Genomic DNA, 19,155 nt, shown 5'->3' with positions numbered 1-19,155 from the left:
GAATTTGATATGTCTGATCTTGGAATGATGCGTTATTTTCTTGGTGTTGAAGTTGTTCAAAATGAAGCTGGTATTTATATCTGCCAAAAGAAATATGCAAGTGAGATTTTGGAAAGGTTCGGAATGGAGAAAGCCAACTCAGTGAGGAATCCAATTGTTCCTGGGATCAAATTAATGAAGGATGAAGGGGGTGTGAAGGTAGATGCCACCATGTACAAGCAAATAGTGGGGAGTCTCATGTACTTGACCGCAACTAGGCCTGACCTCATGTATGTGGTAAGCTTAATTAGTAGGTTTATGTCAAGTCCAACTGAGTTACATATGCAAGCTGCTAAGAGGGTGCTCAGGTATCTTAAAGGCACTATCAATTTGGGAGTTCTATATAGAAGGAATGGTGAAGAGAAACTTGAGGCATTCACTGATAGTGATTATGCAGGTGATGTGGATGATCGAAAAAGTACATCAGGGTATATTTTCATGTTTAGTGATGGAGCAGTCTCATGGTCTTCCAAAAAGCAACCTGTGGTTACTTTATCCACCACCGAAGCAGAGTTCATTGCTGCTGCTTACTGTGCTTGTCAAGGAGTGTGGATGCGCAGAATTTTTGAAAGGCTTGGTCATGCACAAAGAGGGTGTACTACAGTGTATTGTGACAATAGCTCAACCATAAAGCTTTCGAAGAACCCAGTAATGCATGGGAGAAGTAAACACATTGATGTACGTTTTCACTTTCTTCGACAGCTTACCAAGGATGGAACTGTGGAGCTGGTTTATTGCAACACACAAGATCAAATTGCAGATGCTATGACTAAACCACTGAAGCTAGAGGTGTTCGAAAAACTTCGAGACTTGCTTGGAATGTGTCTGGTGCCAGGTATAAACTGATGCGATGCAATGAACATCAGTTTAAGGGAGGATTTGTTGGAGCTGTCAAGGTTATTAAAATATGTTTTGTGTTATTGCTTTATGTCAATAATCCCTTAAATAGGGTAGTGCGGGGGTTTGAACTTTTTCATTCCATGTGCTGTTTGCTTTTCCTTGTTTCATGCTCCATGTTTCTAGAGTGCTGTTTGCTTTTCAGTTTTCTTTGTAAGGCTTTATAAGCCATACCTTATGGTTTCCTTGAATAGAGTGAGAGTGCAGTACGTTGTCTGCATTTAGTATATTGAGTTTCAACACATCTAGGATTGGACTAGATGAATACACTGTCAATATTCTTTTCAAACTGTTTCTGAGTATTTGATTAATTCTTCTTCCTGTTACAAAGTGTGAGATCTGGAATAAAGTTTGATATTTCAAGTATTTATATGAACTGCATGTCTGCGTCTGCATATGCCAATTTTTTGTTTGGTTTGTCATGTTTCAAACTTCTGAGCTAATTTGGATAGAATAAATGACATACTGTCAAAATCAATTTATTAAAAGACCCTTTCTTTTTCTCTAAAGATTGACCTACGGAAATGTAGAAATGTACAAGCTTTAAAAGTAACATCCGAAAATTACAAAAAATAAAATAAAATGTACAAATTAAATATATCTTTATTACACGTTCACACGTTACATCCGTATCTATGTATAAACCATAACATCTATATGTAAATCATAATAATCCCAATTTATTCATTCCCAATACTAACAATGGGAAGCTAATGCAAATTTAAATCATGTGAAACCCTACAATGCCACCAACAACTACCAGCCACCCATATATCTTTCCGACAGTTGCCGCAGAGGTACTCGGGCTTGAGGTACTTGGGCTTGGTCCACTCGGGCTTGAGATAGTTGGGCTTCGTTCACTCTGGCTTGAGGCATCTGGGCCTGGGGAAGTTGGGCTTGAGGTACTCGGACTTGGGGCAGCATTTGGACTTGAGCTGCTTGGGATTGAGCTAGGAGAAGAGGAAGGTGATGACAAAACAGTTACAGCAACCTTCTGGTTCCCCAATTCACAATGCTTACCAACACTACAAATGAACCATTTCTTTCCTGGGGTTGCAAGCTTGATCAAATCCTCTCCAGTTGTTAATGGCTTGGTGCTAGACGGAGCTGCACATTCCTTAAACTCTTTTTCCTTCACTTCAACCACATTGTGAACTCCTGGTAGATACTTGAAAACTGCACATGTAATAAAAGTAAATTATTACAAATTAATCTTATATAATTTTACAGATTACAAAATTTTACTTGGTAAAAGAGGAGAGCACACAAAATTTTTACTTACTAAGATTGTCACCAACATAAAATTGCTTTCCCTTAGCCCAAGCTTCATAGTCAATTTCAACGGTCCAGCCTTGTTCGTCCCCAACAACATAATTTTTGGCCGAAATTGATGGGGAAAAAATTGCTAATATGGCAAGGATGGTGAAGAGCTGGAAATAGGCCATTGATTACAATTGGTTTGCTGCAAAAAAAAAGTACTTGCCGCCTTTGATGAGAACTTGAAAATTTTGATTCTCTTATAGGGCAATTAGGGGCCAACCTTCCTAACTGATTCAGTTTTTTTTAACAAATATTGTCATTAGATGTGACAGATGGCGATGCGAGTGATATGCCTCGTATATTATCAGCTACAATAACCATAGAAGGGTCATATTGTTATATTTGTTACTTTTATATATCTAGATCTCTGTTTCAACCTTAAATAGTCAAGTACAGTTGAGTAAAATTTAATCTTCTAACTTTAGATAATGATTTCAATATAATTGATATGATAAGTGTGACCCGAATTTTTCCATGGTTGTTAGCTTAAATGATGTTTAATGGGTTGTACATTTAGTTTGAGTTCCTAAAATTCTATTTCACCCTTTTATTTTATTTTTTCCTATTTCACTTTATCTATTCTAATTTTGACTTTGGGGGTGGTGAAATAAGAACCACTTAGACATCACCCAGTGATTTTGTATTTTCACCATGAAGCCAAAGTCACTGGGTAAAAATTCTATTTCAATAAAATAGATAAAGTAAAATTCTATTTCACCCAGTGATTTTGTATTTTTATCAACAACATAATTTCACCATTTTTAACGTCGATATATTGCTTATGTCGATTAATTGATCCGGCTCATGTCCAACAATATATCATGCAAATCCAACCATATATGGTCATTTATCACTAAATATGTCAAAACCGAGCATCAAGCCAATTTAGAAACTTGAGATGCCTCGGTCAGATTTAGAGGATTGCCGGTTATTCGTGCAAAAATTAGAAAATATCTACTCTGCACTTAACTCTGTAATAAATTTGCGGAACTAAAATGATCTCATCCACTCTCATCTCATTTACATTATGTTTAGTACATAGAGATGCATCCATTAGTGGATGTAGACTGGCAGGAGACCAAACCCTTCACAACTTTTGGGAGGGGAAATTGTAAACTTTTGAAATATATGGAGAGCAAACTGTAATATTAGGATGGTAAATTGTAATTTCCTAGTTATGAAGTAATATATAGTCGTGGGGAGGTTAAAAACACGTGTACCAAGATGAGAGAGAGTTTAGAGGGCTGGTTACTTTAGAGAGAGGGATTTCTAGGGTTTTAGGTCCTCCGATTCCAATTCCAATTGCACCCCAAAATGACGAAGAGAACCAATCTCAGACCCCAATTGAAACCAATTTCGAAGCCAGCGCTCAAATTCCTATGGATGATCAGAAAAAAGAGACACCTCTCACTCTCTTCCCGGCGTTCTTCAACCGCTACCGACATGCCGGACGGCTGTGCCGCGGTTCTCACTGACCACGAAGACGTCCTCGTCGAAATACTCGCAAGACTCCCCGTCAAAACCCTAATCCGATTCAGGTGCGTCTGCACGGCGTGGCGTTCCCTAATCTCCGACCCTCATTTCCTCAAGAAGCAGAGGAAATACGACGCCGAAAGAGGCGTCAACGACAGCGATCTCCGGCTACTGTTCTCCATGAAGCCTCCCAGCTCCATGGGCTTGGTGGATTTGAAGGGTTTGAAGGATGCTGAGCTGGCCAAAAGATTCAGAGAGGACCGTGTTGCAACCAGGGAGCTTGATTTTCCGGTGAGTCTTGATCATGGTTATGAAATAGTGAATGTGGGAACTTGCAATGGGATTATATGCATTCAATTTAATCGCGGCGAGTATGCTTTATGGAACCCTTGTACTGGAGAGTACAATGTGTTGCCGAAACCTAGTGTTTTTTGTTATCCAAGGTATTATGGATTTGGTTATGATGAAATCAATGATGATTACAAGGTAGTGAAGGGGTCACATTGTGAAACTGATGGGAATGGTCCGCTGAAACCGCTGATTCAGGTGTTTTCGCTGAGAAAAGGTACATGGAAGACCTATCCCGGCCCGAAGAATGTTTGCATGAGAGGGCAGGGGGCGTTTGTAAATGGAAAGCTGCATTGGCTGTGGTTTGAGGAGTGGTGGAAGTCGGAAAGCAAGGAAATTAGACCTTTTAGTTTAGCTGAGGAGAAATTTCAGGAGGTGATGCCGATTCCTTGGAATAACATTGGTGGAATTTTGATTTCCGGGAATCGTCTCTGTGTACATAGTGAAACAGGGGCTGTGAGGATAGTGATGATGAAGGAATACGGGGTCAAGGAATCTTGGACTGAAGTGCTGTATCTGACTATTTTTACTGTACCTCAGATATATGATGAAATCTGCAAGGTGAAGCCTCTGTGGATTCTAGAGAATGGCGATGTTTTGGCGTACACAGTACAACAAGGAGGCTACTTGTCATTATATAAACCAAAGGATAAGGCATTTAGGAATGTTATTAAGCCCGAAGGGAGTTACAGGTTTGAATCCGTCATTTACAGAGAAACTTTTGTTTCACCGGTAACTGGCAATCTTGGAGAAATCTGACAACAGCATTGTGAGTTTTTTACTTCCTTATATGATCAACTTGTATGCATTTTGTGTTTAGAGCTAATGGTAGATTGTGTACCTGGACATTGTAAGCTTCTACTGCTATAATGATATTCAGCTTTGGCTTTTCTCTTTTGTTATTGTGCGTGAGGTAATTAATTACTGTCAGTTGCGCCCTTTGTATCCTGGTTCAAAAGCTGCTGGTACTGGCTACAAAGGAAGAACAAATATTAGAATATTAGGACTGTGGCGATTCAATGTCACTATAGCAGTATGACTGTCCCTTACTGGATCTAACTTCTGCTATAAAGTGATTACTACCCTTACTCATGCATTGTCAAAACATGCTTTTGCCTCGCCATTATGTGAAGTTGTGAACTAACAATTTCTTTCAAATTCCATCTTGGTGTAAGCTTCTTCATTATCTTCTTTGACACTTATATAAACAATAGTAGCCATTAGCCACTAGAAGGACTGGATGAATTTTCTCTGTCGGTGAAGATTGTTCTTGAATGGAGGGATTTCGACTTTAGAAGTTCGCTACTGCGTTTTCTGAAGCAATATTACTTTTCTGTATGCTTTTTCCACATGGTTGAGATTACTAGTACTAGTACTTCAAAACGTGCGTTCACCACATGGTTCTTTGATCGTTCAGGTCCAATCACTTTTAGTTTGTTTATGTGAGAAACAGCTTATTGCCTTTTGTTTGGAATCCTTGTATTAGACACGCTCCATCTGCCTGTAATGCTTCCATTGCAGCAGTTTGTCCTGTAACAAACACAAGTTGCGTATTCTTTCCTCCATTTTGTTTCGATGAAGACATCATGTGAGTCGTGAGATTTGCTTTTCCTTTTCAATCTACTGGTATTAGCTTGAGGAGTGAACAGATACCTAATTCAAAGTAATCTTTCATTTAGAATTAGTGGCTTGCTTGGTAGTGACTATTTCATGCCTTTTCATTGCCAGACTTTGGTAATACAGAAAGATGAAGAACCCAAGGAACCTAGTAGATATGCGGAGTCAGGAAGATGAAGCGGAGAGAAGTATGCGCCTAATTCGGTTGGAATACATGGTCATGCAGTTCTCTATTTTACTATTTTGGTTTTGTGGTGAAGACTTATGTATCCCATCCCAGTGTTTATGAATATTGCGACTACATTTCTCTCATCTCTATTAACCCTTTAAAAGTTATTATGTATATGACTATTAGAAGTTTAGAACCCAAAATTTTTCACCTCTGTCCTTTTTATCTTATCAGCGGATAATAATTCAGTATTAATTCTTCTCTGTTAATAATATAAAAAGATAAAAGTGAACATGATATGGATTCTATATGCGTGACTATTAAAACCCAAAATTTAACTTGGTGAAGCCACCTAGTTCTACATGATTCTGAACTTTCACCCCTCATTGGCAAAAAATGTTGCTGCAAACAAATCATAGATTTTAAATTTTAATTTCCATATATAACATAATTGAAATAAAAACAAATACATATATCCACGTTGACACATTGCATGATAGATTCTAAGAATGTTGTACTGCTGAATCTACATTATATGATTGATTTTAAGAATGCACCTCGAGTTCTTGACACATCAAATGATGTCCGAGAATTGTTTACCAAGGAGAGATTCTTAGGAAAGCGAGTTTCGAACTAAAAGTGTATATTCCCAAGCTCATAAAAGCATTCAAATTGTATTTAACATATAAATTCGATAATAATACTTCACAACTATAGCTACGTAATATTTCTTTCTAAATTGCATTATGACATTTTTCTTATTTATGTTGTAGGTATAGGTAACAATTGTCATTTCTATTGTAATATTAATTTTTTTTTTAGAATAAAAAAATTCGAGAAAGATAAATCCTCATGTTTTAATTCTTTTTTTCTCTCTGTTTTTTGAAATAAACAAGTGAACTACTAACAAACTTCTAGAACATAAAAGAGGCGGCATCTCCTAGCAGAACCCTAGGGTTTTGAGCAGTGTGTGGCGGCAGCAGAGGAAAACTTCCGGTTGCCGTTTGGTCATTTAGACCGGCGAGGTGTCTCGTCGTGGCTGGGGAACTTTGGGCATCGTGCTTCAAAGGGATTGGTGGTGCCTGAAGATTGAATCGTCTCCGATTTGAAGGCAAACTAGATCGGCTTCGGCTGGGCAGTGTGGTGCGTCTCGGCGTCCGGTATCGAGGAAGCAGATTGTAGTGGGTCGAGGAGGCAGAGATTGCTTCTTCCTGGTGCTTGATCGATCAACAGCTTGCAGTAGCTTGAGGTCGGTTTCTCCCGATCTGTAGGTGCGCAGTAGTGAGATCTGGTTGTTTAGAAACCTTTCCGGCCGGCTCTCAGTACAGGCTCATCTCTCTTGATCCGGAGGATTGTTGACCGAGTAGCAGAAAGGCAACAAGTCCTGATGTTGTCGCACTGCTGGAATGGCCGGCCACCAGAGCTGTGGTTGAAGGCCTTGCCGCCGGGGAGTATGACGGCGGCGGAGGTGAAGGATCAACATGAGGATTCTCTTCTGTTGGCTTGGGATTGGGCCTGGGCTCATTCTTGGGCTGATGGGCCTGTTTGATTTTCTTTCTGCTAGACAAGACTGGACTTGGGCTTGGGCCTACGGGCTCGGGCTCAGGTCAAGGCAATTGGGGCCCTAATGTATTAGGGTTTGAGCCTGTGTGAGGTTGGATTAACTTCTATGAGTCTTCTATGACGTTTCTAGTATCTTGCTTGTACCACAATTGCGTGATTGGCAAGTGAGGGCTAGTTGAATGATTTCTTTCCGTAGGAGGCGAGGTTTTTTCATTCTTGTATAGACTCGCTTAAATGTGAGCGACCCAGTGATCTTTAAAGGTTTGCTTTAGCTTAGGTAGGTTACTCCGGATTTTCTTGCCGGATTTCTTATGTAAGTTTTGGTAGACTCCAGCCTATTTGCTGTTGATCTAATGAATTCAACTTTTATTTCAAAAAAAAAAAAAAAACAAGTGAACTACTTGTATACTACGCCGTTTTAGAGAGAGAAAAAAGAAAGAAAGATTAGATATTTTTGAAAACAAATTCGAAACAGCCCTACCTCCACCCCCACCAAAATTTCGCGCCCTTTTATGCCCTCATTTCTCTGAGTCTCTCCGTCTCTCTCTTCCCACAGTAGCAGCAGACCTCAGAGATCAGATCCCAGCGAAACGACGCCGTAAACCGCCCAAGATGGTGTTCCTCCACCAACAACTCCCTTCCCGCAAGAGACCCGCCTCTTCTCTCGGCCCCCTCCCCCTCCCCCCAAATCCTCAAAACCCAAAACCACCGCCACCGCCGCCTCAAATTCAACACAAAACGACGCCGTCGATAAAATGGTTTCAATTTTAGCCGAGGCCGGTTGCACCCTCGTCAACCCCTCCGGCCCTCCGTGCCTCCCCTCCGATCCTCACAAGCTCCGCCGCGACCTCCACCGCACATTTTCCTCTTCCGAAAATGCCCCTGCTCTCCGCTCCGATTTCCTCAGCGGTCTCTCCTCCTACATTCAAACCCCCAGAAACCTCCGCAGGTCAGTTCCTCTCTACAATCTCCAACTATTTCACGCTTCAATTTCTGAAAATTGTTCTCTACATTTCTAGGGTTCTTACTGCTTCAACCAGAACCGACAGCTTACTCCGGCACCTATTGCTGGTCCCGTCGATCCAAGTCGACATTCAGAACATGCTTCTCGAGAAGCTTCCGGAGTATTTCCATGGGGATTCGGATCAGAATCCATCGCTTTCTCTTGAAGATGATGTTGCTAGGCTTATAATCAACCACTTCCGGTGGCTCGATTTCGTTGTTGATTCTAATGCATTGGCTGAGAAATTGATGCAAGTGCTCTCGATTTGCCCTATGCATTTGAAGAAGGAGATCATTGGATCACTGCCGGAGATTATTGGGGATCAGGATAACAAGACTGTGGTTCAGTCTCTGGAGAAAATGCTTGAAGAGGACTCGGCTGTAGTTGTGGCTGTGCTTGATTCCTTCTCGAACCTTAATTTGGATAATGAGTTGCAAGAACAGGTACCTTTCACTTACCTTTGGATTCTAAGTAGTGCCTTTAACAGTTTGGGTTAATATGTGTTTGGTTGTTGAGAAAAATTGGAATCACAAATTGTCTTTGTATACCGTGCTAAGCCTACTGCACATTTTAGTTTCATTGTCATTTATTGGTAAGGAAAATGAAGTATACAGTGATATTATGAAATGATTTACTTTGGATTCTTATGTTTGAGGAGTGAAAATCAGGATTAAGTAATCTTTTGCATACTCTAACCGCACCTAACATTCAATCTCATTCTATTTGAAGGTTATCACCATAGCATTGTCCTGCATCAGAACAATTGATGCGGAGCATATGCCCTACCTGCTTAGATTTTTATTGCTTTCAGCAACACCATCGAATGTGAGGCGAATAATCTCTCAGATACGTGCGAAGCTGAAGTTTGTTGGTGTATCAAGCCATCATGCATCACAACAGAGTAAACTCAAAGGAAAGTCTCGGGTGGACAACACAGAGGCTTCTATTCTTGATGCCTTGAGATCAAGTCTTAGATTTAAGAATGTATGTTTTCTGCCCCTTATTCAAGAACAATGGTTATGATTGAATTAATTTTTTCTCCTCTAATATTTTATTTATTTATTTTTTATTAATTTTTTTATGTAGATACTGTGTCAGGAGATCTTGAAAGACTTGAACTGTCTTGAGAAACCTCAGGATCACAAAGTCATTGACATATGGCTACTTATGCTGATATACATGAATGGCGAATCTTTGCAAAGGAGTGTTGAAAAGCTATTTAAGAAAAAAGTTATTGAAGATTGTATTCAGGAAGCTATGTTTGATCAATGCATTCATGGGCACAAGGAGCTCGTACAGGTAATTTTGACCATAATATTCGATCAAGCAGTGGTTTCTGTTGGAATAGAGGATGGGTGGGAATATAGGCTTTAGGGATGGCAAGAGCACCAATTTTCTTACGTATGATGAGAAATGAACCTTAGAGCTTCTACTCTTCCACCCCACCCAGTGCCACTTGTGCTAGAATTCATTACAACTGTAGGGATGAGTTTTCTCTCTCTCTCTCTTTTTTTTTTTTTTAATTAAGTGATGTATTAACTAATTTGAATTTTCCTTTTTAACTTTGTAGGATTATTTTCTATCTTTCATTTCTTTGTCTGAGTACCTGTTGGCTTGCAAAGAGCAGAAGGCCAGGCACTTTAGCATTCACATGTATGTTTGTCTCTTTGAGGAGTTTGATGATACTTATTCAAGACAGGAAGTAAGTGGTCTACAGTTTCTTTACTGGTTATTTGGTCATCAACAGAGGATGATGTAACTACTGATTGTATCTTTCACGTAGGTTCTTGGTTCACTAGTTACCCATGTGGGCTCTAGTGTGGGTTTTGAAGTCAGTTCTTCTTTAGAGACCATGAGGTTGCTGGTTTCCAAATATGCACAGCAATTAATTCCTCTTTCTTCTCATATTAGTGGTATAATACACATCCATCACTAGTTAAAAAATATTAATCCATCATTAATGGTAGTATGTGTGGAGTACTTTCAACAATGCATGATGACTTCTTTGTTCCTCATTTCAGGTATCTTGGATTATTTAGAGGGATTCAGTCTTGAAAATCTGCACAAGGTAGGATGCTATCATTCTTTATTATTCTTGGCTCAAAACTTAAAATCATCATTCACTGATTTTACCACCATGAAGGTCTATGAGATTTTCAGCCATCTGGCCCTTTTGGCTCGGTCAAGTGTAGATTCATATGGTTCTTCCTTTGCAAATGAACTTTTCATGATAGTACGTAAGCAGGTACAAAGAATGATCAAATTTTTTTTTTTTTAATTTATTATTATTATTTTTTATATATGCAGCATTATATTGAAATGCAATACATGTATAACCGTAGTCGCTGTTACAGTTGTGGTAATGGAAAATTGAGTTGTTCCTCCCTCCTGTTGGACAGGTTAGTCATCCAGATCTGAACTACAAGAAGATGGGCCTTGTTGGGACTCTGAAGATAGTTTCCCGTCTAGGATATGCAGCTAATGATACATATCCATCCCCATCTCAGGTAAATCCACCAGCATGTCCGTTCTACTCTTCCATAGTTAGGTGGACATGGGTAGTAGTATGTTGACGTTGTTTTGGCATTGATTAACATCTATTTGAGAAATAGCCTTTCCCATGATTGTGATGTTTAAATTTTATGTTGATTGGAGAAACATAGAGAACACAGTAAAATGCTCATATTTGTTGCCTCCAGGCTGATTTCACGTTTTGGTTCTGTAAATAAAATTGTATTAAACTTACGATTATATTTTTGTCAGCATTCTGTTTGTTTCATTTTTTAAACACTTTATTCTCAAAACCTTCATCATCCTTCATTCCTACAGAAATCAAACTGTGATGAGGCTCTGGAACTCTTGAAAACAGCTTTGGACTCTTGCAAACAGTTGCCCTTACCTCTGATCATGTTTTATGACGAACTGACTGAAATGATGGATAATAACACACTTGATCCAATAGTTATGGAATGGTCAGTTAATTTTAATAACCCTAGTTCTCTCTCTCTGTTCCTTTTTTGTCTTTTTTTTTAACACACATAGTTTGTTTTTTTGGACTGATTTTTACGTACATAGTTACATACAAGTAGTTGTTTTTTACTTTGGAAAAACTGATCTGCCTATTGCAGGATTGGCAAACATGTAGGAGAGTTTGAATCTATATTTCTTTCTGATCTTGACGGTGGGAAATTAGCAGCCAACGAATCTTATTGTGGTTTAGAAGGTGATTTGCAATATTCCTTATTGTGATTCAGATATGCGCTATTCCTTCCTTTTTTGTTTTCTCCTGATAGAGATATTGCTTTTTGTCAATAATGATACCTCTTATTTTTCTAGGTGAACTGTGGATGAACTTGGACGGTGATATATCTCCTATTTGTCTAAACATTTTGCCATTGGCTTCATCTACATTGCAGTAATGTGTTAGCATACACATTAATAAGTCTCATAGATAAGTCTTGTTTTCTTTTTCTGGTTATTGATGAATGCTGAAGTTGGAATCTTGTTGTGTGCAGGTCTGCTTCTTCTTTACAAGTTCTTCCTGCTAACTTCCTTCTATTATCTGCAGTAAGTTCAAGGTGCTTGTGATTGCTCATAACTGATCAGATTACGATCTCTGTGATAAACTTTTGGATTGTTTTTTTCAACTTTCAGATTGAAAGGTTGACAAATCAAGGATCTCTTGGTGGAATTGATGCACTACTGGGCTGTCCTCTCCACCTCCCTTCTTCAAAGGTCAGGCCAAGTAAAAAATGCCTTTTCCGTAGATAAATCTTTGGCTTATACCAGAGTTTCTCTTCTAGTTAAAGCTGTAAATCCGCCTTTAAGAATTCTGACAAATATATCCCCAATGTAAACCATAAGTCACACATATTTAAATGCACGCACACAGAGATTGCTCCAGATACCTTATTTACTGTAGCATTTGAGAATTATGGAATTGTGATCAGTTGAAGTAATATATTGTTGTTAGTTGGTTTGAATTCTTTTACTTGTGTAGCCTGTCAGTGCTCATATCAATGACCAATACTGACATGCAACTACTTGTGGATTCCCAGTATTTCTTTGGATCTGAGTGGCCGTCTCTCACAGGGAAGCAGAAACAGATTGTATGTGGCTCTCTATTTTATGCTTCTAATTGGATACGGGAACTAGTAAGTGTAGAAGCTTATAATGTTGCATTCAGTTTTCAACTGGTTTGTACTTGTAAACTGTGGTTTCTTACTCCTTTAATGTAATGTGTAGCTCAATGCCTTCTGTACACAAATCACCGGAAGATTTGAATTTACAAGTCAGGCTACTAAGGAGGACATAATTGCCAAGCTTTTGAAGCGTGTGAGGAATCTTATGTACGTTACTGTGCCTTTACTCCCTTCGCAACTTATGCAAAATTTTCTAAAAATCTGCTGTCTGCTTTAAATATTAAAAATTGTGAAGTAATTTTGCTTCAAAGTGTCTAACTTACACTATCATTTTGTCAAGTTTCAAAAATATATAATTGTGAATGTTTGTTGCAAATGAGGAAAATTCAAGGGAAGGGGGCATCCTTATAATATCTAGATAGTTTAAGGCATCATTTATGAGGTGCAGGAAACCTAATGGCAGCATTTTATTTTCTTATTCAGTTTTACTGTATTAGTTTTTCTGCTGTTTGTTATTATTATTATTTTTTACTTTATTTTGTCTATTTATTTATGTTAAGGGTGTGACACCTTTTGCTGTCCTGAAACTGGCTACCCTTGTAATTTAAAGCATTGGTGATCGGCTGGATTGTGGGAAATTGTTGATGTGGCTCTGAAACACTTGATTGAATAATATCTTTCTAATAGTGGTATTAGAACCTTTAATCTTGAGCATTGATGGAGACACGTACAATAATGCAGATTTTTGGAAAGCATATTAAACAATTGTATTGAGAGGTACTCTCTACCTCTTCCTGAACTTCATCCACATGCGGATATCAATCAGTCTTCTCTCTTAAACCAACCTCACCATATGAGGCACACTGAAAAGAAACTCGAGCATAAGAAGACACAAGAGGACATCTCTCCAAGCGGAGCGAGGAGAAATAATAAGACCTCAAAAGCATCAACAACATCAGATACTATGGGAAAACTCCGGCAGCCCACATTATTTGATGTCTTGGAGAAAGCGGGAGTTATAACAGGCCAAGAGGTGCCAAATGAGGATTCTTCCGGTTTATCTACAAAGGGAAGGTCATCTGAGTCATCTCAGAAAAATCTCTGTGACTTTAATGAGGCTGCCATTATAGAAATGTCTGCTGTTGCCAAGGCCCTTGAAGCTCAGAGATCTAAATTCAGACCTCTCCTGGTTCAATGTTATTCAGTTTTAGCAATTTCAAAGGTATGGTTAGCTGATTAAATAAGCTGTACTTATTGTATTAGTTGTGATTAAGTTAGAAAATTAATCCTCACTTTTATGCTACTATGGTTACTTTTGGTCACCGTTTAGTATTTAGTGAAGGAAGGTGATTCATATAGCCTAATGCACAAATAGAAATCACAAATTTGATGCTTCTGTAAAGATTTTGTCCTCATACAGTATATATAACTCTGAGTTAATTTGGTCAATTCTTAGGTAGATTCTTTTTATTTATTTATTATTATTAATAATTTATTTTTGTGTACTTTTTTTTCATTGAGATTTTGGCAACAGGCTGTCAGCTTGTACCTTAGAAAGACCTGGTTTTTGTGCTTTGGGTTATAAGAGCAAATAAGATAGTAATACTATGTAAAGTATAAACACTACAGGTTTCACTGATTAAAGTCATTCAAAGATTTTTTTTTTGTTTTTTTTTTTGTTTTGATAAAAGCCGAACTGATATGCTATACACTTGTACTTAATAACGTGCAGATCTATGTCAAAATATCTGCTTTTGTACTGATCAATTTTTCTGCATGTCAAATCAGTAGCTTATTTACAAGATGTGGATGGTATTTCAATAGAATAATTGTGTAACATTTGTTATTGTGAAATGCAGAGTGAAGCGTCCTGTTGCTCTGATGCTGCAGCTGAGGTACCAGCCTTTCAAAGACTAGTAGTTCTTATTTATTATGAAAAAAAAAATGCTTGCGAAACTTATTTTCTTTTCTGTGGGTGCTAGTTACCCCTACATCTGTACCTTCTGCGTGATCTGCACAACAAGCTGGAGTACTTCAATCCTGGAAAACAGTTGTGGGGTAAATGCTTGAGTGGTCCAGTTGGGTTCACAAGGATGACATTAGATGAATTCGTGAGCAGAATTGAACCACTCTTTCCAAGTCTTAAGAAACATTTGGATAGTGCAGTTTGGTTACTTAAAGAAGGTGAGATTGTAAAGCACAGTTTGGTGTATAAACAGTAGAAGAATGCCACTTCCTCTTATAATCTTAGAACACGTAACTCTGCAGGTGATGAAACTTGTGAAGAACATTGGAATAATGAATCTACTGCTGCTGGAAATCCAGACATTCCCAATCTTGTACTTTCAAACTACACAGCTTCTACTTCAGTATTCAAAGAAGTACTTCATTGTTTCAGTGCGGTGAAAATCTACTCCTCTCTCTCTCTCAGCCTAGCCCAATATCCTATGTACTTGATTTTTAACTTTTGTTAGAAAACTACTAAATCTTCTTATTTTGATTGTAATGACAGATATTAAACCTTCCTGGTCTTCAAACAGACAAGCCAGCTCTCTCACACCTGCTAGAAGCATTTCAGCCCGATAAGATTCCAGATGGTTTTTTTGCAGGGATACAGCCTAACCTCTCTCCTGGGACTGCAGAATATTTATATTTTGGAGCTTATTCATTCTTTGAAGGTGTCTTGGACATAGGTAGATTATTCAATCTTGTTTCCTGGTGGTGCTTTAAGATGCTCATTGATGGTCATACTTTTAATTAATCACCAGTGCATATGGTTCCTGCAGCATGTTCTTTCTCCTTTATGCTGGCTTCAGAGTCACTTTTTACTCTAGAATCGGTTGTAACCTCAGTCCAGAAATTTGTCCGTAAGTTGGAGGGAAATGGTAAAAGCATGCAGTACGGATTTATCCAGGAGGCTGTTCCTGCTTTGCGCAGAAAACTTGGTACTTCTGCGGAGAAGATTTTAAGGCATAGATGGGATGATGACAATCTTGATAATGGTTGGAAGAGCAAAGTGAGCTATCTTTGTTTCGATCTGTTATTTCTTGTATTAATTTAGAAAATGTTTTATTATAGTTTTGTCTTTATACATGGATGCACCATTTCGAGTTTTCTTATATCTAATTGTCTATAGGGAGAAACAGTACAGAAGATATTGCGTATTTACCTGGATAATAGCGGCTCTACTCCTGATCTGCTGGATGAGCTCTCCTGCTCTATTTTACCCCAGGTAAATGAATTTTATCTTCACTCTGGGACTTGGTTTTTGTTCAAAGTTTCCGTATATTTAGTTTTTCTCTATATTTGTGGATTAGAGGGATATTTTTGAATTTATTTTTAGCTTTATGAATAAAAATGGAATCACATTATTTTAGTCAGTAAAAGGTGCATGTCTTTTGATATTGACAACTTGTCCTCTGTGAATAACTGAATATACCTTTTAAATGTTGTAATTTAGATCATATAAAAACAGTTCAGAATGGAAGTATATTTTTTTAACTTTTTATGTCATTATGCTTGCATCTCAATACCAATAAGACAAACTGTTTGGAAATTGGACCCTTGTTCTCTCCTTCCAGATCAAATGGAGTACCCTATTTTTTGACTCTTTAGATTGTGGATCTGAGAAATCCATATTGAAAAATGGTGTTCCATAGTCTAGACTATGATATCACTGACTTGATTCAATCTTGGACAGATTGTTTATTCATATTGGTGAACCACCAAAACAGTTTGTTGACCAGCCATTAATGTAATGTTCAAATTTGATTTCTGTATTAGGCTTCTTTTGGAAAAGGAAAGGAAGAAGATGATCGTCATGGTTTTCCTTCTCTATCTTCTGGAACATTTGGTGTATGGTACAAGATATTGGTAAGACTATGGTTTTGCTTTATTTATGATGGTTTTCTTGTTGGAGATGTTTACACAAGGTGATATTATGTGCAGCATGAAGAGAATCTTACCGTTCTTAACAAATTGGTGAGTTATAGATTCATTTTTCAAACTTTTCCTAGGATCTCCTATGTTTTAGTCAAAATTCACTAGGTCAAAGAACTAGAAATGATGTTAGTACCTCTCTTAGGTCAAGGAAGCTACTACCCTGAAGCGACCGAGAGCTGGCGCACAACACGAAACTATTGAAAAGCTTCTGATCAAGCTACACCAGTGTGTAAATGTGGTTGTATCACTAGTTAACCTTTGTAAGACTCATGACAAGGTAGATAAACATGATTATGAAGTTATTAATCATCACTACTGTTGTTTTTGATTGACTTATTCTAGTTCAGTGTTGTTATGATGGCTCTAGTGCCTTCAGAGTTTAACCTGTTAGTATCGTGTGGTTTAGGTGACCTTGCATGCCATGGCTGTTGGGTATGGTGGGAAGTTCGTTGATTCCTTCCTGAAAGGTATATTCGTGACACTTGTAAGCATATGATCTGAATGTGAAGTGTATGAGCACTGAAATCATAATGTTTTGCAGTTTTTGACTTCTTACAGTCCCACTTCCAAGTGCACAACGAGCAGATAATCAAGTTGGTAAGATCTGTTGAAACAAATAGATGGTTACATGTTGAAGATGGAGTAAAGTTTTATCTCTTATTTGTCCTGAAAGATAATCTTTTCCTTTTTGTATTAATTAGGTTTTAGAGCTTCAAAAAGCCACAAGAACAATACAGACCCTATGTTCTGAAGCAAAGGTTAGTCCTAGGTTTCTTACTAAAAATATAATTTTCTTTTACGACTAATTATGTTCACAGTTGCAATTTCATTATCATACACTACTTTTTTACTATGCTTTGTTTATTGTTCTGGAAGGGCTTGAGACAAACAAGTATAACCAGAAAAATCCCTGCTACAAAGAGATCTATGGAACGCTTTTTGTTCTGTGTGAAAGCTCTTCTCCACACTGCACCAAGCGGCCTTACTTTCTGGATGGGTATGTTTTGCATTGATGGCTTTCTTGTGTGCACCTGTGTGTACAGGATAACTATATAATCTTACAGAAACTATTTAGAGTACAGAGACTAATAAAACAATCTCACACCTTTTGCACTCTAAAACAATTTGCCTTGTTCAATGTCAGTGAGTCCTGTGTACAGGTCTCTTCTCATGTCATGCTTTGTCTGTATACTTTTCTAAGTGAAGTGTGTATATTCATTGCTACTCCAACAGGAAATTTGAAGCATAAAAATTTGACGGGTGAGGTCGTGAGTTCCCAAGTATATGCGGATCATGATAACGAGAACAGTGCTGATGAGGAGCCAGATGAAGCTGTTGATGAATATCCACCGGAGAGTGTTGCAGTTGAAGAGGACGCAGAGACATTGACCGAATGAAAGTGCTTGGTATCAAAAACGCTTTGAACGCATTGACTGAAACAAACTCGTGAGTTTTACTTAAATAAACCTTGCAAGACTTGTATTATTCGAGAATATAGTGCTCTGAATGTTTCACAATAAAGTCCATATCTTACAAGACGAATTAACTGAACTAGAAAATGTACAGCTAATCTTTTATTAGTGTACCACCAGTTGTGCAATGATCGGTTTAAAACTTTATATGTTGATTACTAATAATTTTTATAGTTTTGCAGGACCTCCTTTGTAGGGAGTAACATATATTGAATGGAGTAAGTAACACATGCTGATCAACTTGTAGCCAGAAATGGTGATAAAAGGAAAGGGCAACAAATGGTACTCATTGAAGCTTTTAACCATGAAAATCGTAGCTTTATGACTAGGTCACTAGGTGGACTAATTGTAAATTATATCTATACATTTTATTTAATAGAATTTGACAAGTAATATTGTAAATGTGATTCTATTATGAGATTGACTTTAGTTATTTAGGTGCATTCATGCATCAAGTGTTGGTGCATGTGTCTTGCACATTATACCTGTAATTTAAATTAAATGAAATCATAATGGATAAAAAAGTAAATGGTTAAAAAAATATATATATTTAGATCATGAAATGTAATGAATGATTATTCAACTGCAAGTATCGTCTCACTTCAGTTGCATATATGTCAAATTCTTACTTGACTAGGAAAACATTAACATGTAAGTGGAAAAAAAAAAAAAACTGATCAATGTTTTTGAGTTCCATTAATTGAAATACCATTTTGAAAATATACTTGACCAATAGTGAGTTCATGACATGAAAGAATTTGAAGAAAAATACAGATTTACATGGCTTGACATATTTGAACATCCCATGAAATCACCTTTCGAATTCCATGGTTTGACATAATCACATGTGCCGTGATCCTAGCTAGTATTCATAGAGCATGATTTTCAGAATATGCTTAAACTTGTAGAACATAGAAATATTAAACGATTTATATATATATATATATATATATATATATATATATATTTTTTTTACTTTTCAACTTTTTTTTTTTTAATCAAACAAGGAATTCATTCATCATCAATAAAAAACTACATCAAGGAGTATATAGTAAAAAAAAATTGTGAGGGTGATTTTTGTGACTTTGACTTTTGCAGCAAGACCCTCCTAGTTGTGCGAGACTAGGCCCAAAGTCGTTCAATGGTTGTCCCAAGAACAACTTCGTTGTA

General features: G+C 37.6%; 3 protein-coding genes across 6 annotated transcripts; 2 read left to right on the top strand and 1 right to left on the bottom strand.

The window, feature by feature from the left end:
* Positions 1-1,657: 1,657 nt before the first annotated feature.
* Positions 1,658-2,381, bottom strand: LOC112184924 (blue copper protein 1b). The gene is made up of 2 exons (XM_024323149.1): positions 2,219-2,381; positions 1,658-2,112 (listed from the first exon to the last, which is right to left on the bottom strand). Exons 1-2 carry the CDS (start codon positions 2,379-2,381, stop codon positions 1,658-1,660), a joined length of 618 nt encoding a protein of 205 aa, XP_024178917.1.
* Positions 2,382-3,466: 1,085 nt separating this feature from the next.
* On the top strand, positions 3,467-6,033 carry LOC112189522 (putative F-box protein At3g16210). Of its 3 annotated transcripts, none has more exons than XR_005807172.1 (2): positions 3,467-5,665; positions 5,806-6,030. XR_005807172.1 is itself a non-coding variant. In XM_024328864.2 (2 exons), exon 1 carries the CDS (start codon positions 3,571-3,573, stop codon positions 4,834-4,836), a length of 1,266 nt encoding a protein of 421 aa, XP_024184632.1. In that variant the 5' UTR covers positions 3,467-3,570; the 3' UTR covers positions 4,837-4,846; positions 5,821-6,033. The 3 variants fall into 3 exon arrangements, 2 of the variants coding, with proteins under 2 accessions (XP_024184632.1, XP_024184631.1); XM_024328864.2 differs by having other exon boundaries at positions 3,467-4,846; positions 5,821-6,033; XM_024328863.2 differs by having other exon boundaries at positions 3,467-4,846; positions 5,806-6,033.
* Positions 6,034-7,952: 1,919 nt separating this feature from the next.
* LOC112185566 (Fanconi anemia group D2 protein homolog) lies at positions 7,953-18,432 on the top strand. 2 transcript variants are annotated; one of them, XM_024323824.2, is made up of 32 exons: positions 7,953-8,375; positions 8,446-8,872; positions 9,159-9,413; positions 9,516-9,728; positions 10,000-10,131; positions 10,213-10,342; positions 10,451-10,497; positions 10,573-10,674; positions 10,829-10,936; positions 11,259-11,401; positions 11,558-11,652; positions 11,766-11,844; positions 11,945-11,996; positions 12,084-12,164; positions 12,488-12,583; positions 12,675-12,778; positions 13,313-13,793; positions 14,431-14,466; positions 14,554-14,755; positions 14,840-14,973; positions 15,084-15,264; positions 15,358-15,587; positions 15,708-15,803; positions 16,355-16,444; positions 16,520-16,552; positions 16,656-16,790; positions 16,920-16,980; positions 17,055-17,110; positions 17,215-17,271; positions 17,390-17,510; positions 17,747-17,959; positions 18,168-18,432. In XM_024323824.2, the coding sequence occupies exons 1-31, from the start codon at positions 8,182-8,184 to the stop codon at positions 17,908-17,910; spliced, it is 4,335 nt and encodes a 1,444-aa protein (XP_024179592.1). In that variant the 5' UTR covers positions 7,953-8,181; the 3' UTR covers positions 17,911-17,959; positions 18,168-18,432. The 2 variants fall into 2 exon arrangements, with proteins under 2 accessions (XP_024179592.1, XP_040369737.1); XM_040513803.1 differs by lacking the exon at positions 18,168-18,432 and having other exon boundaries at positions 17,747-18,132.
* Positions 18,433-19,155: the final 723 nt, after the last annotated feature.

Source organism: Rosa chinensis, chromosome 2, assembly GCF_002994745.2.
Source record: "Rosa chinensis cultivar Old Blush chromosome 2, RchiOBHm-V2, whole genome shotgun sequence".
Lineage (NCBI taxonomy): Eukaryota > Viridiplantae > Streptophyta > Magnoliopsida > Rosales > Rosaceae > Rosa > Rosa chinensis.
This window is presented reverse-complemented; position numbering and strand designations above follow the sequence as displayed.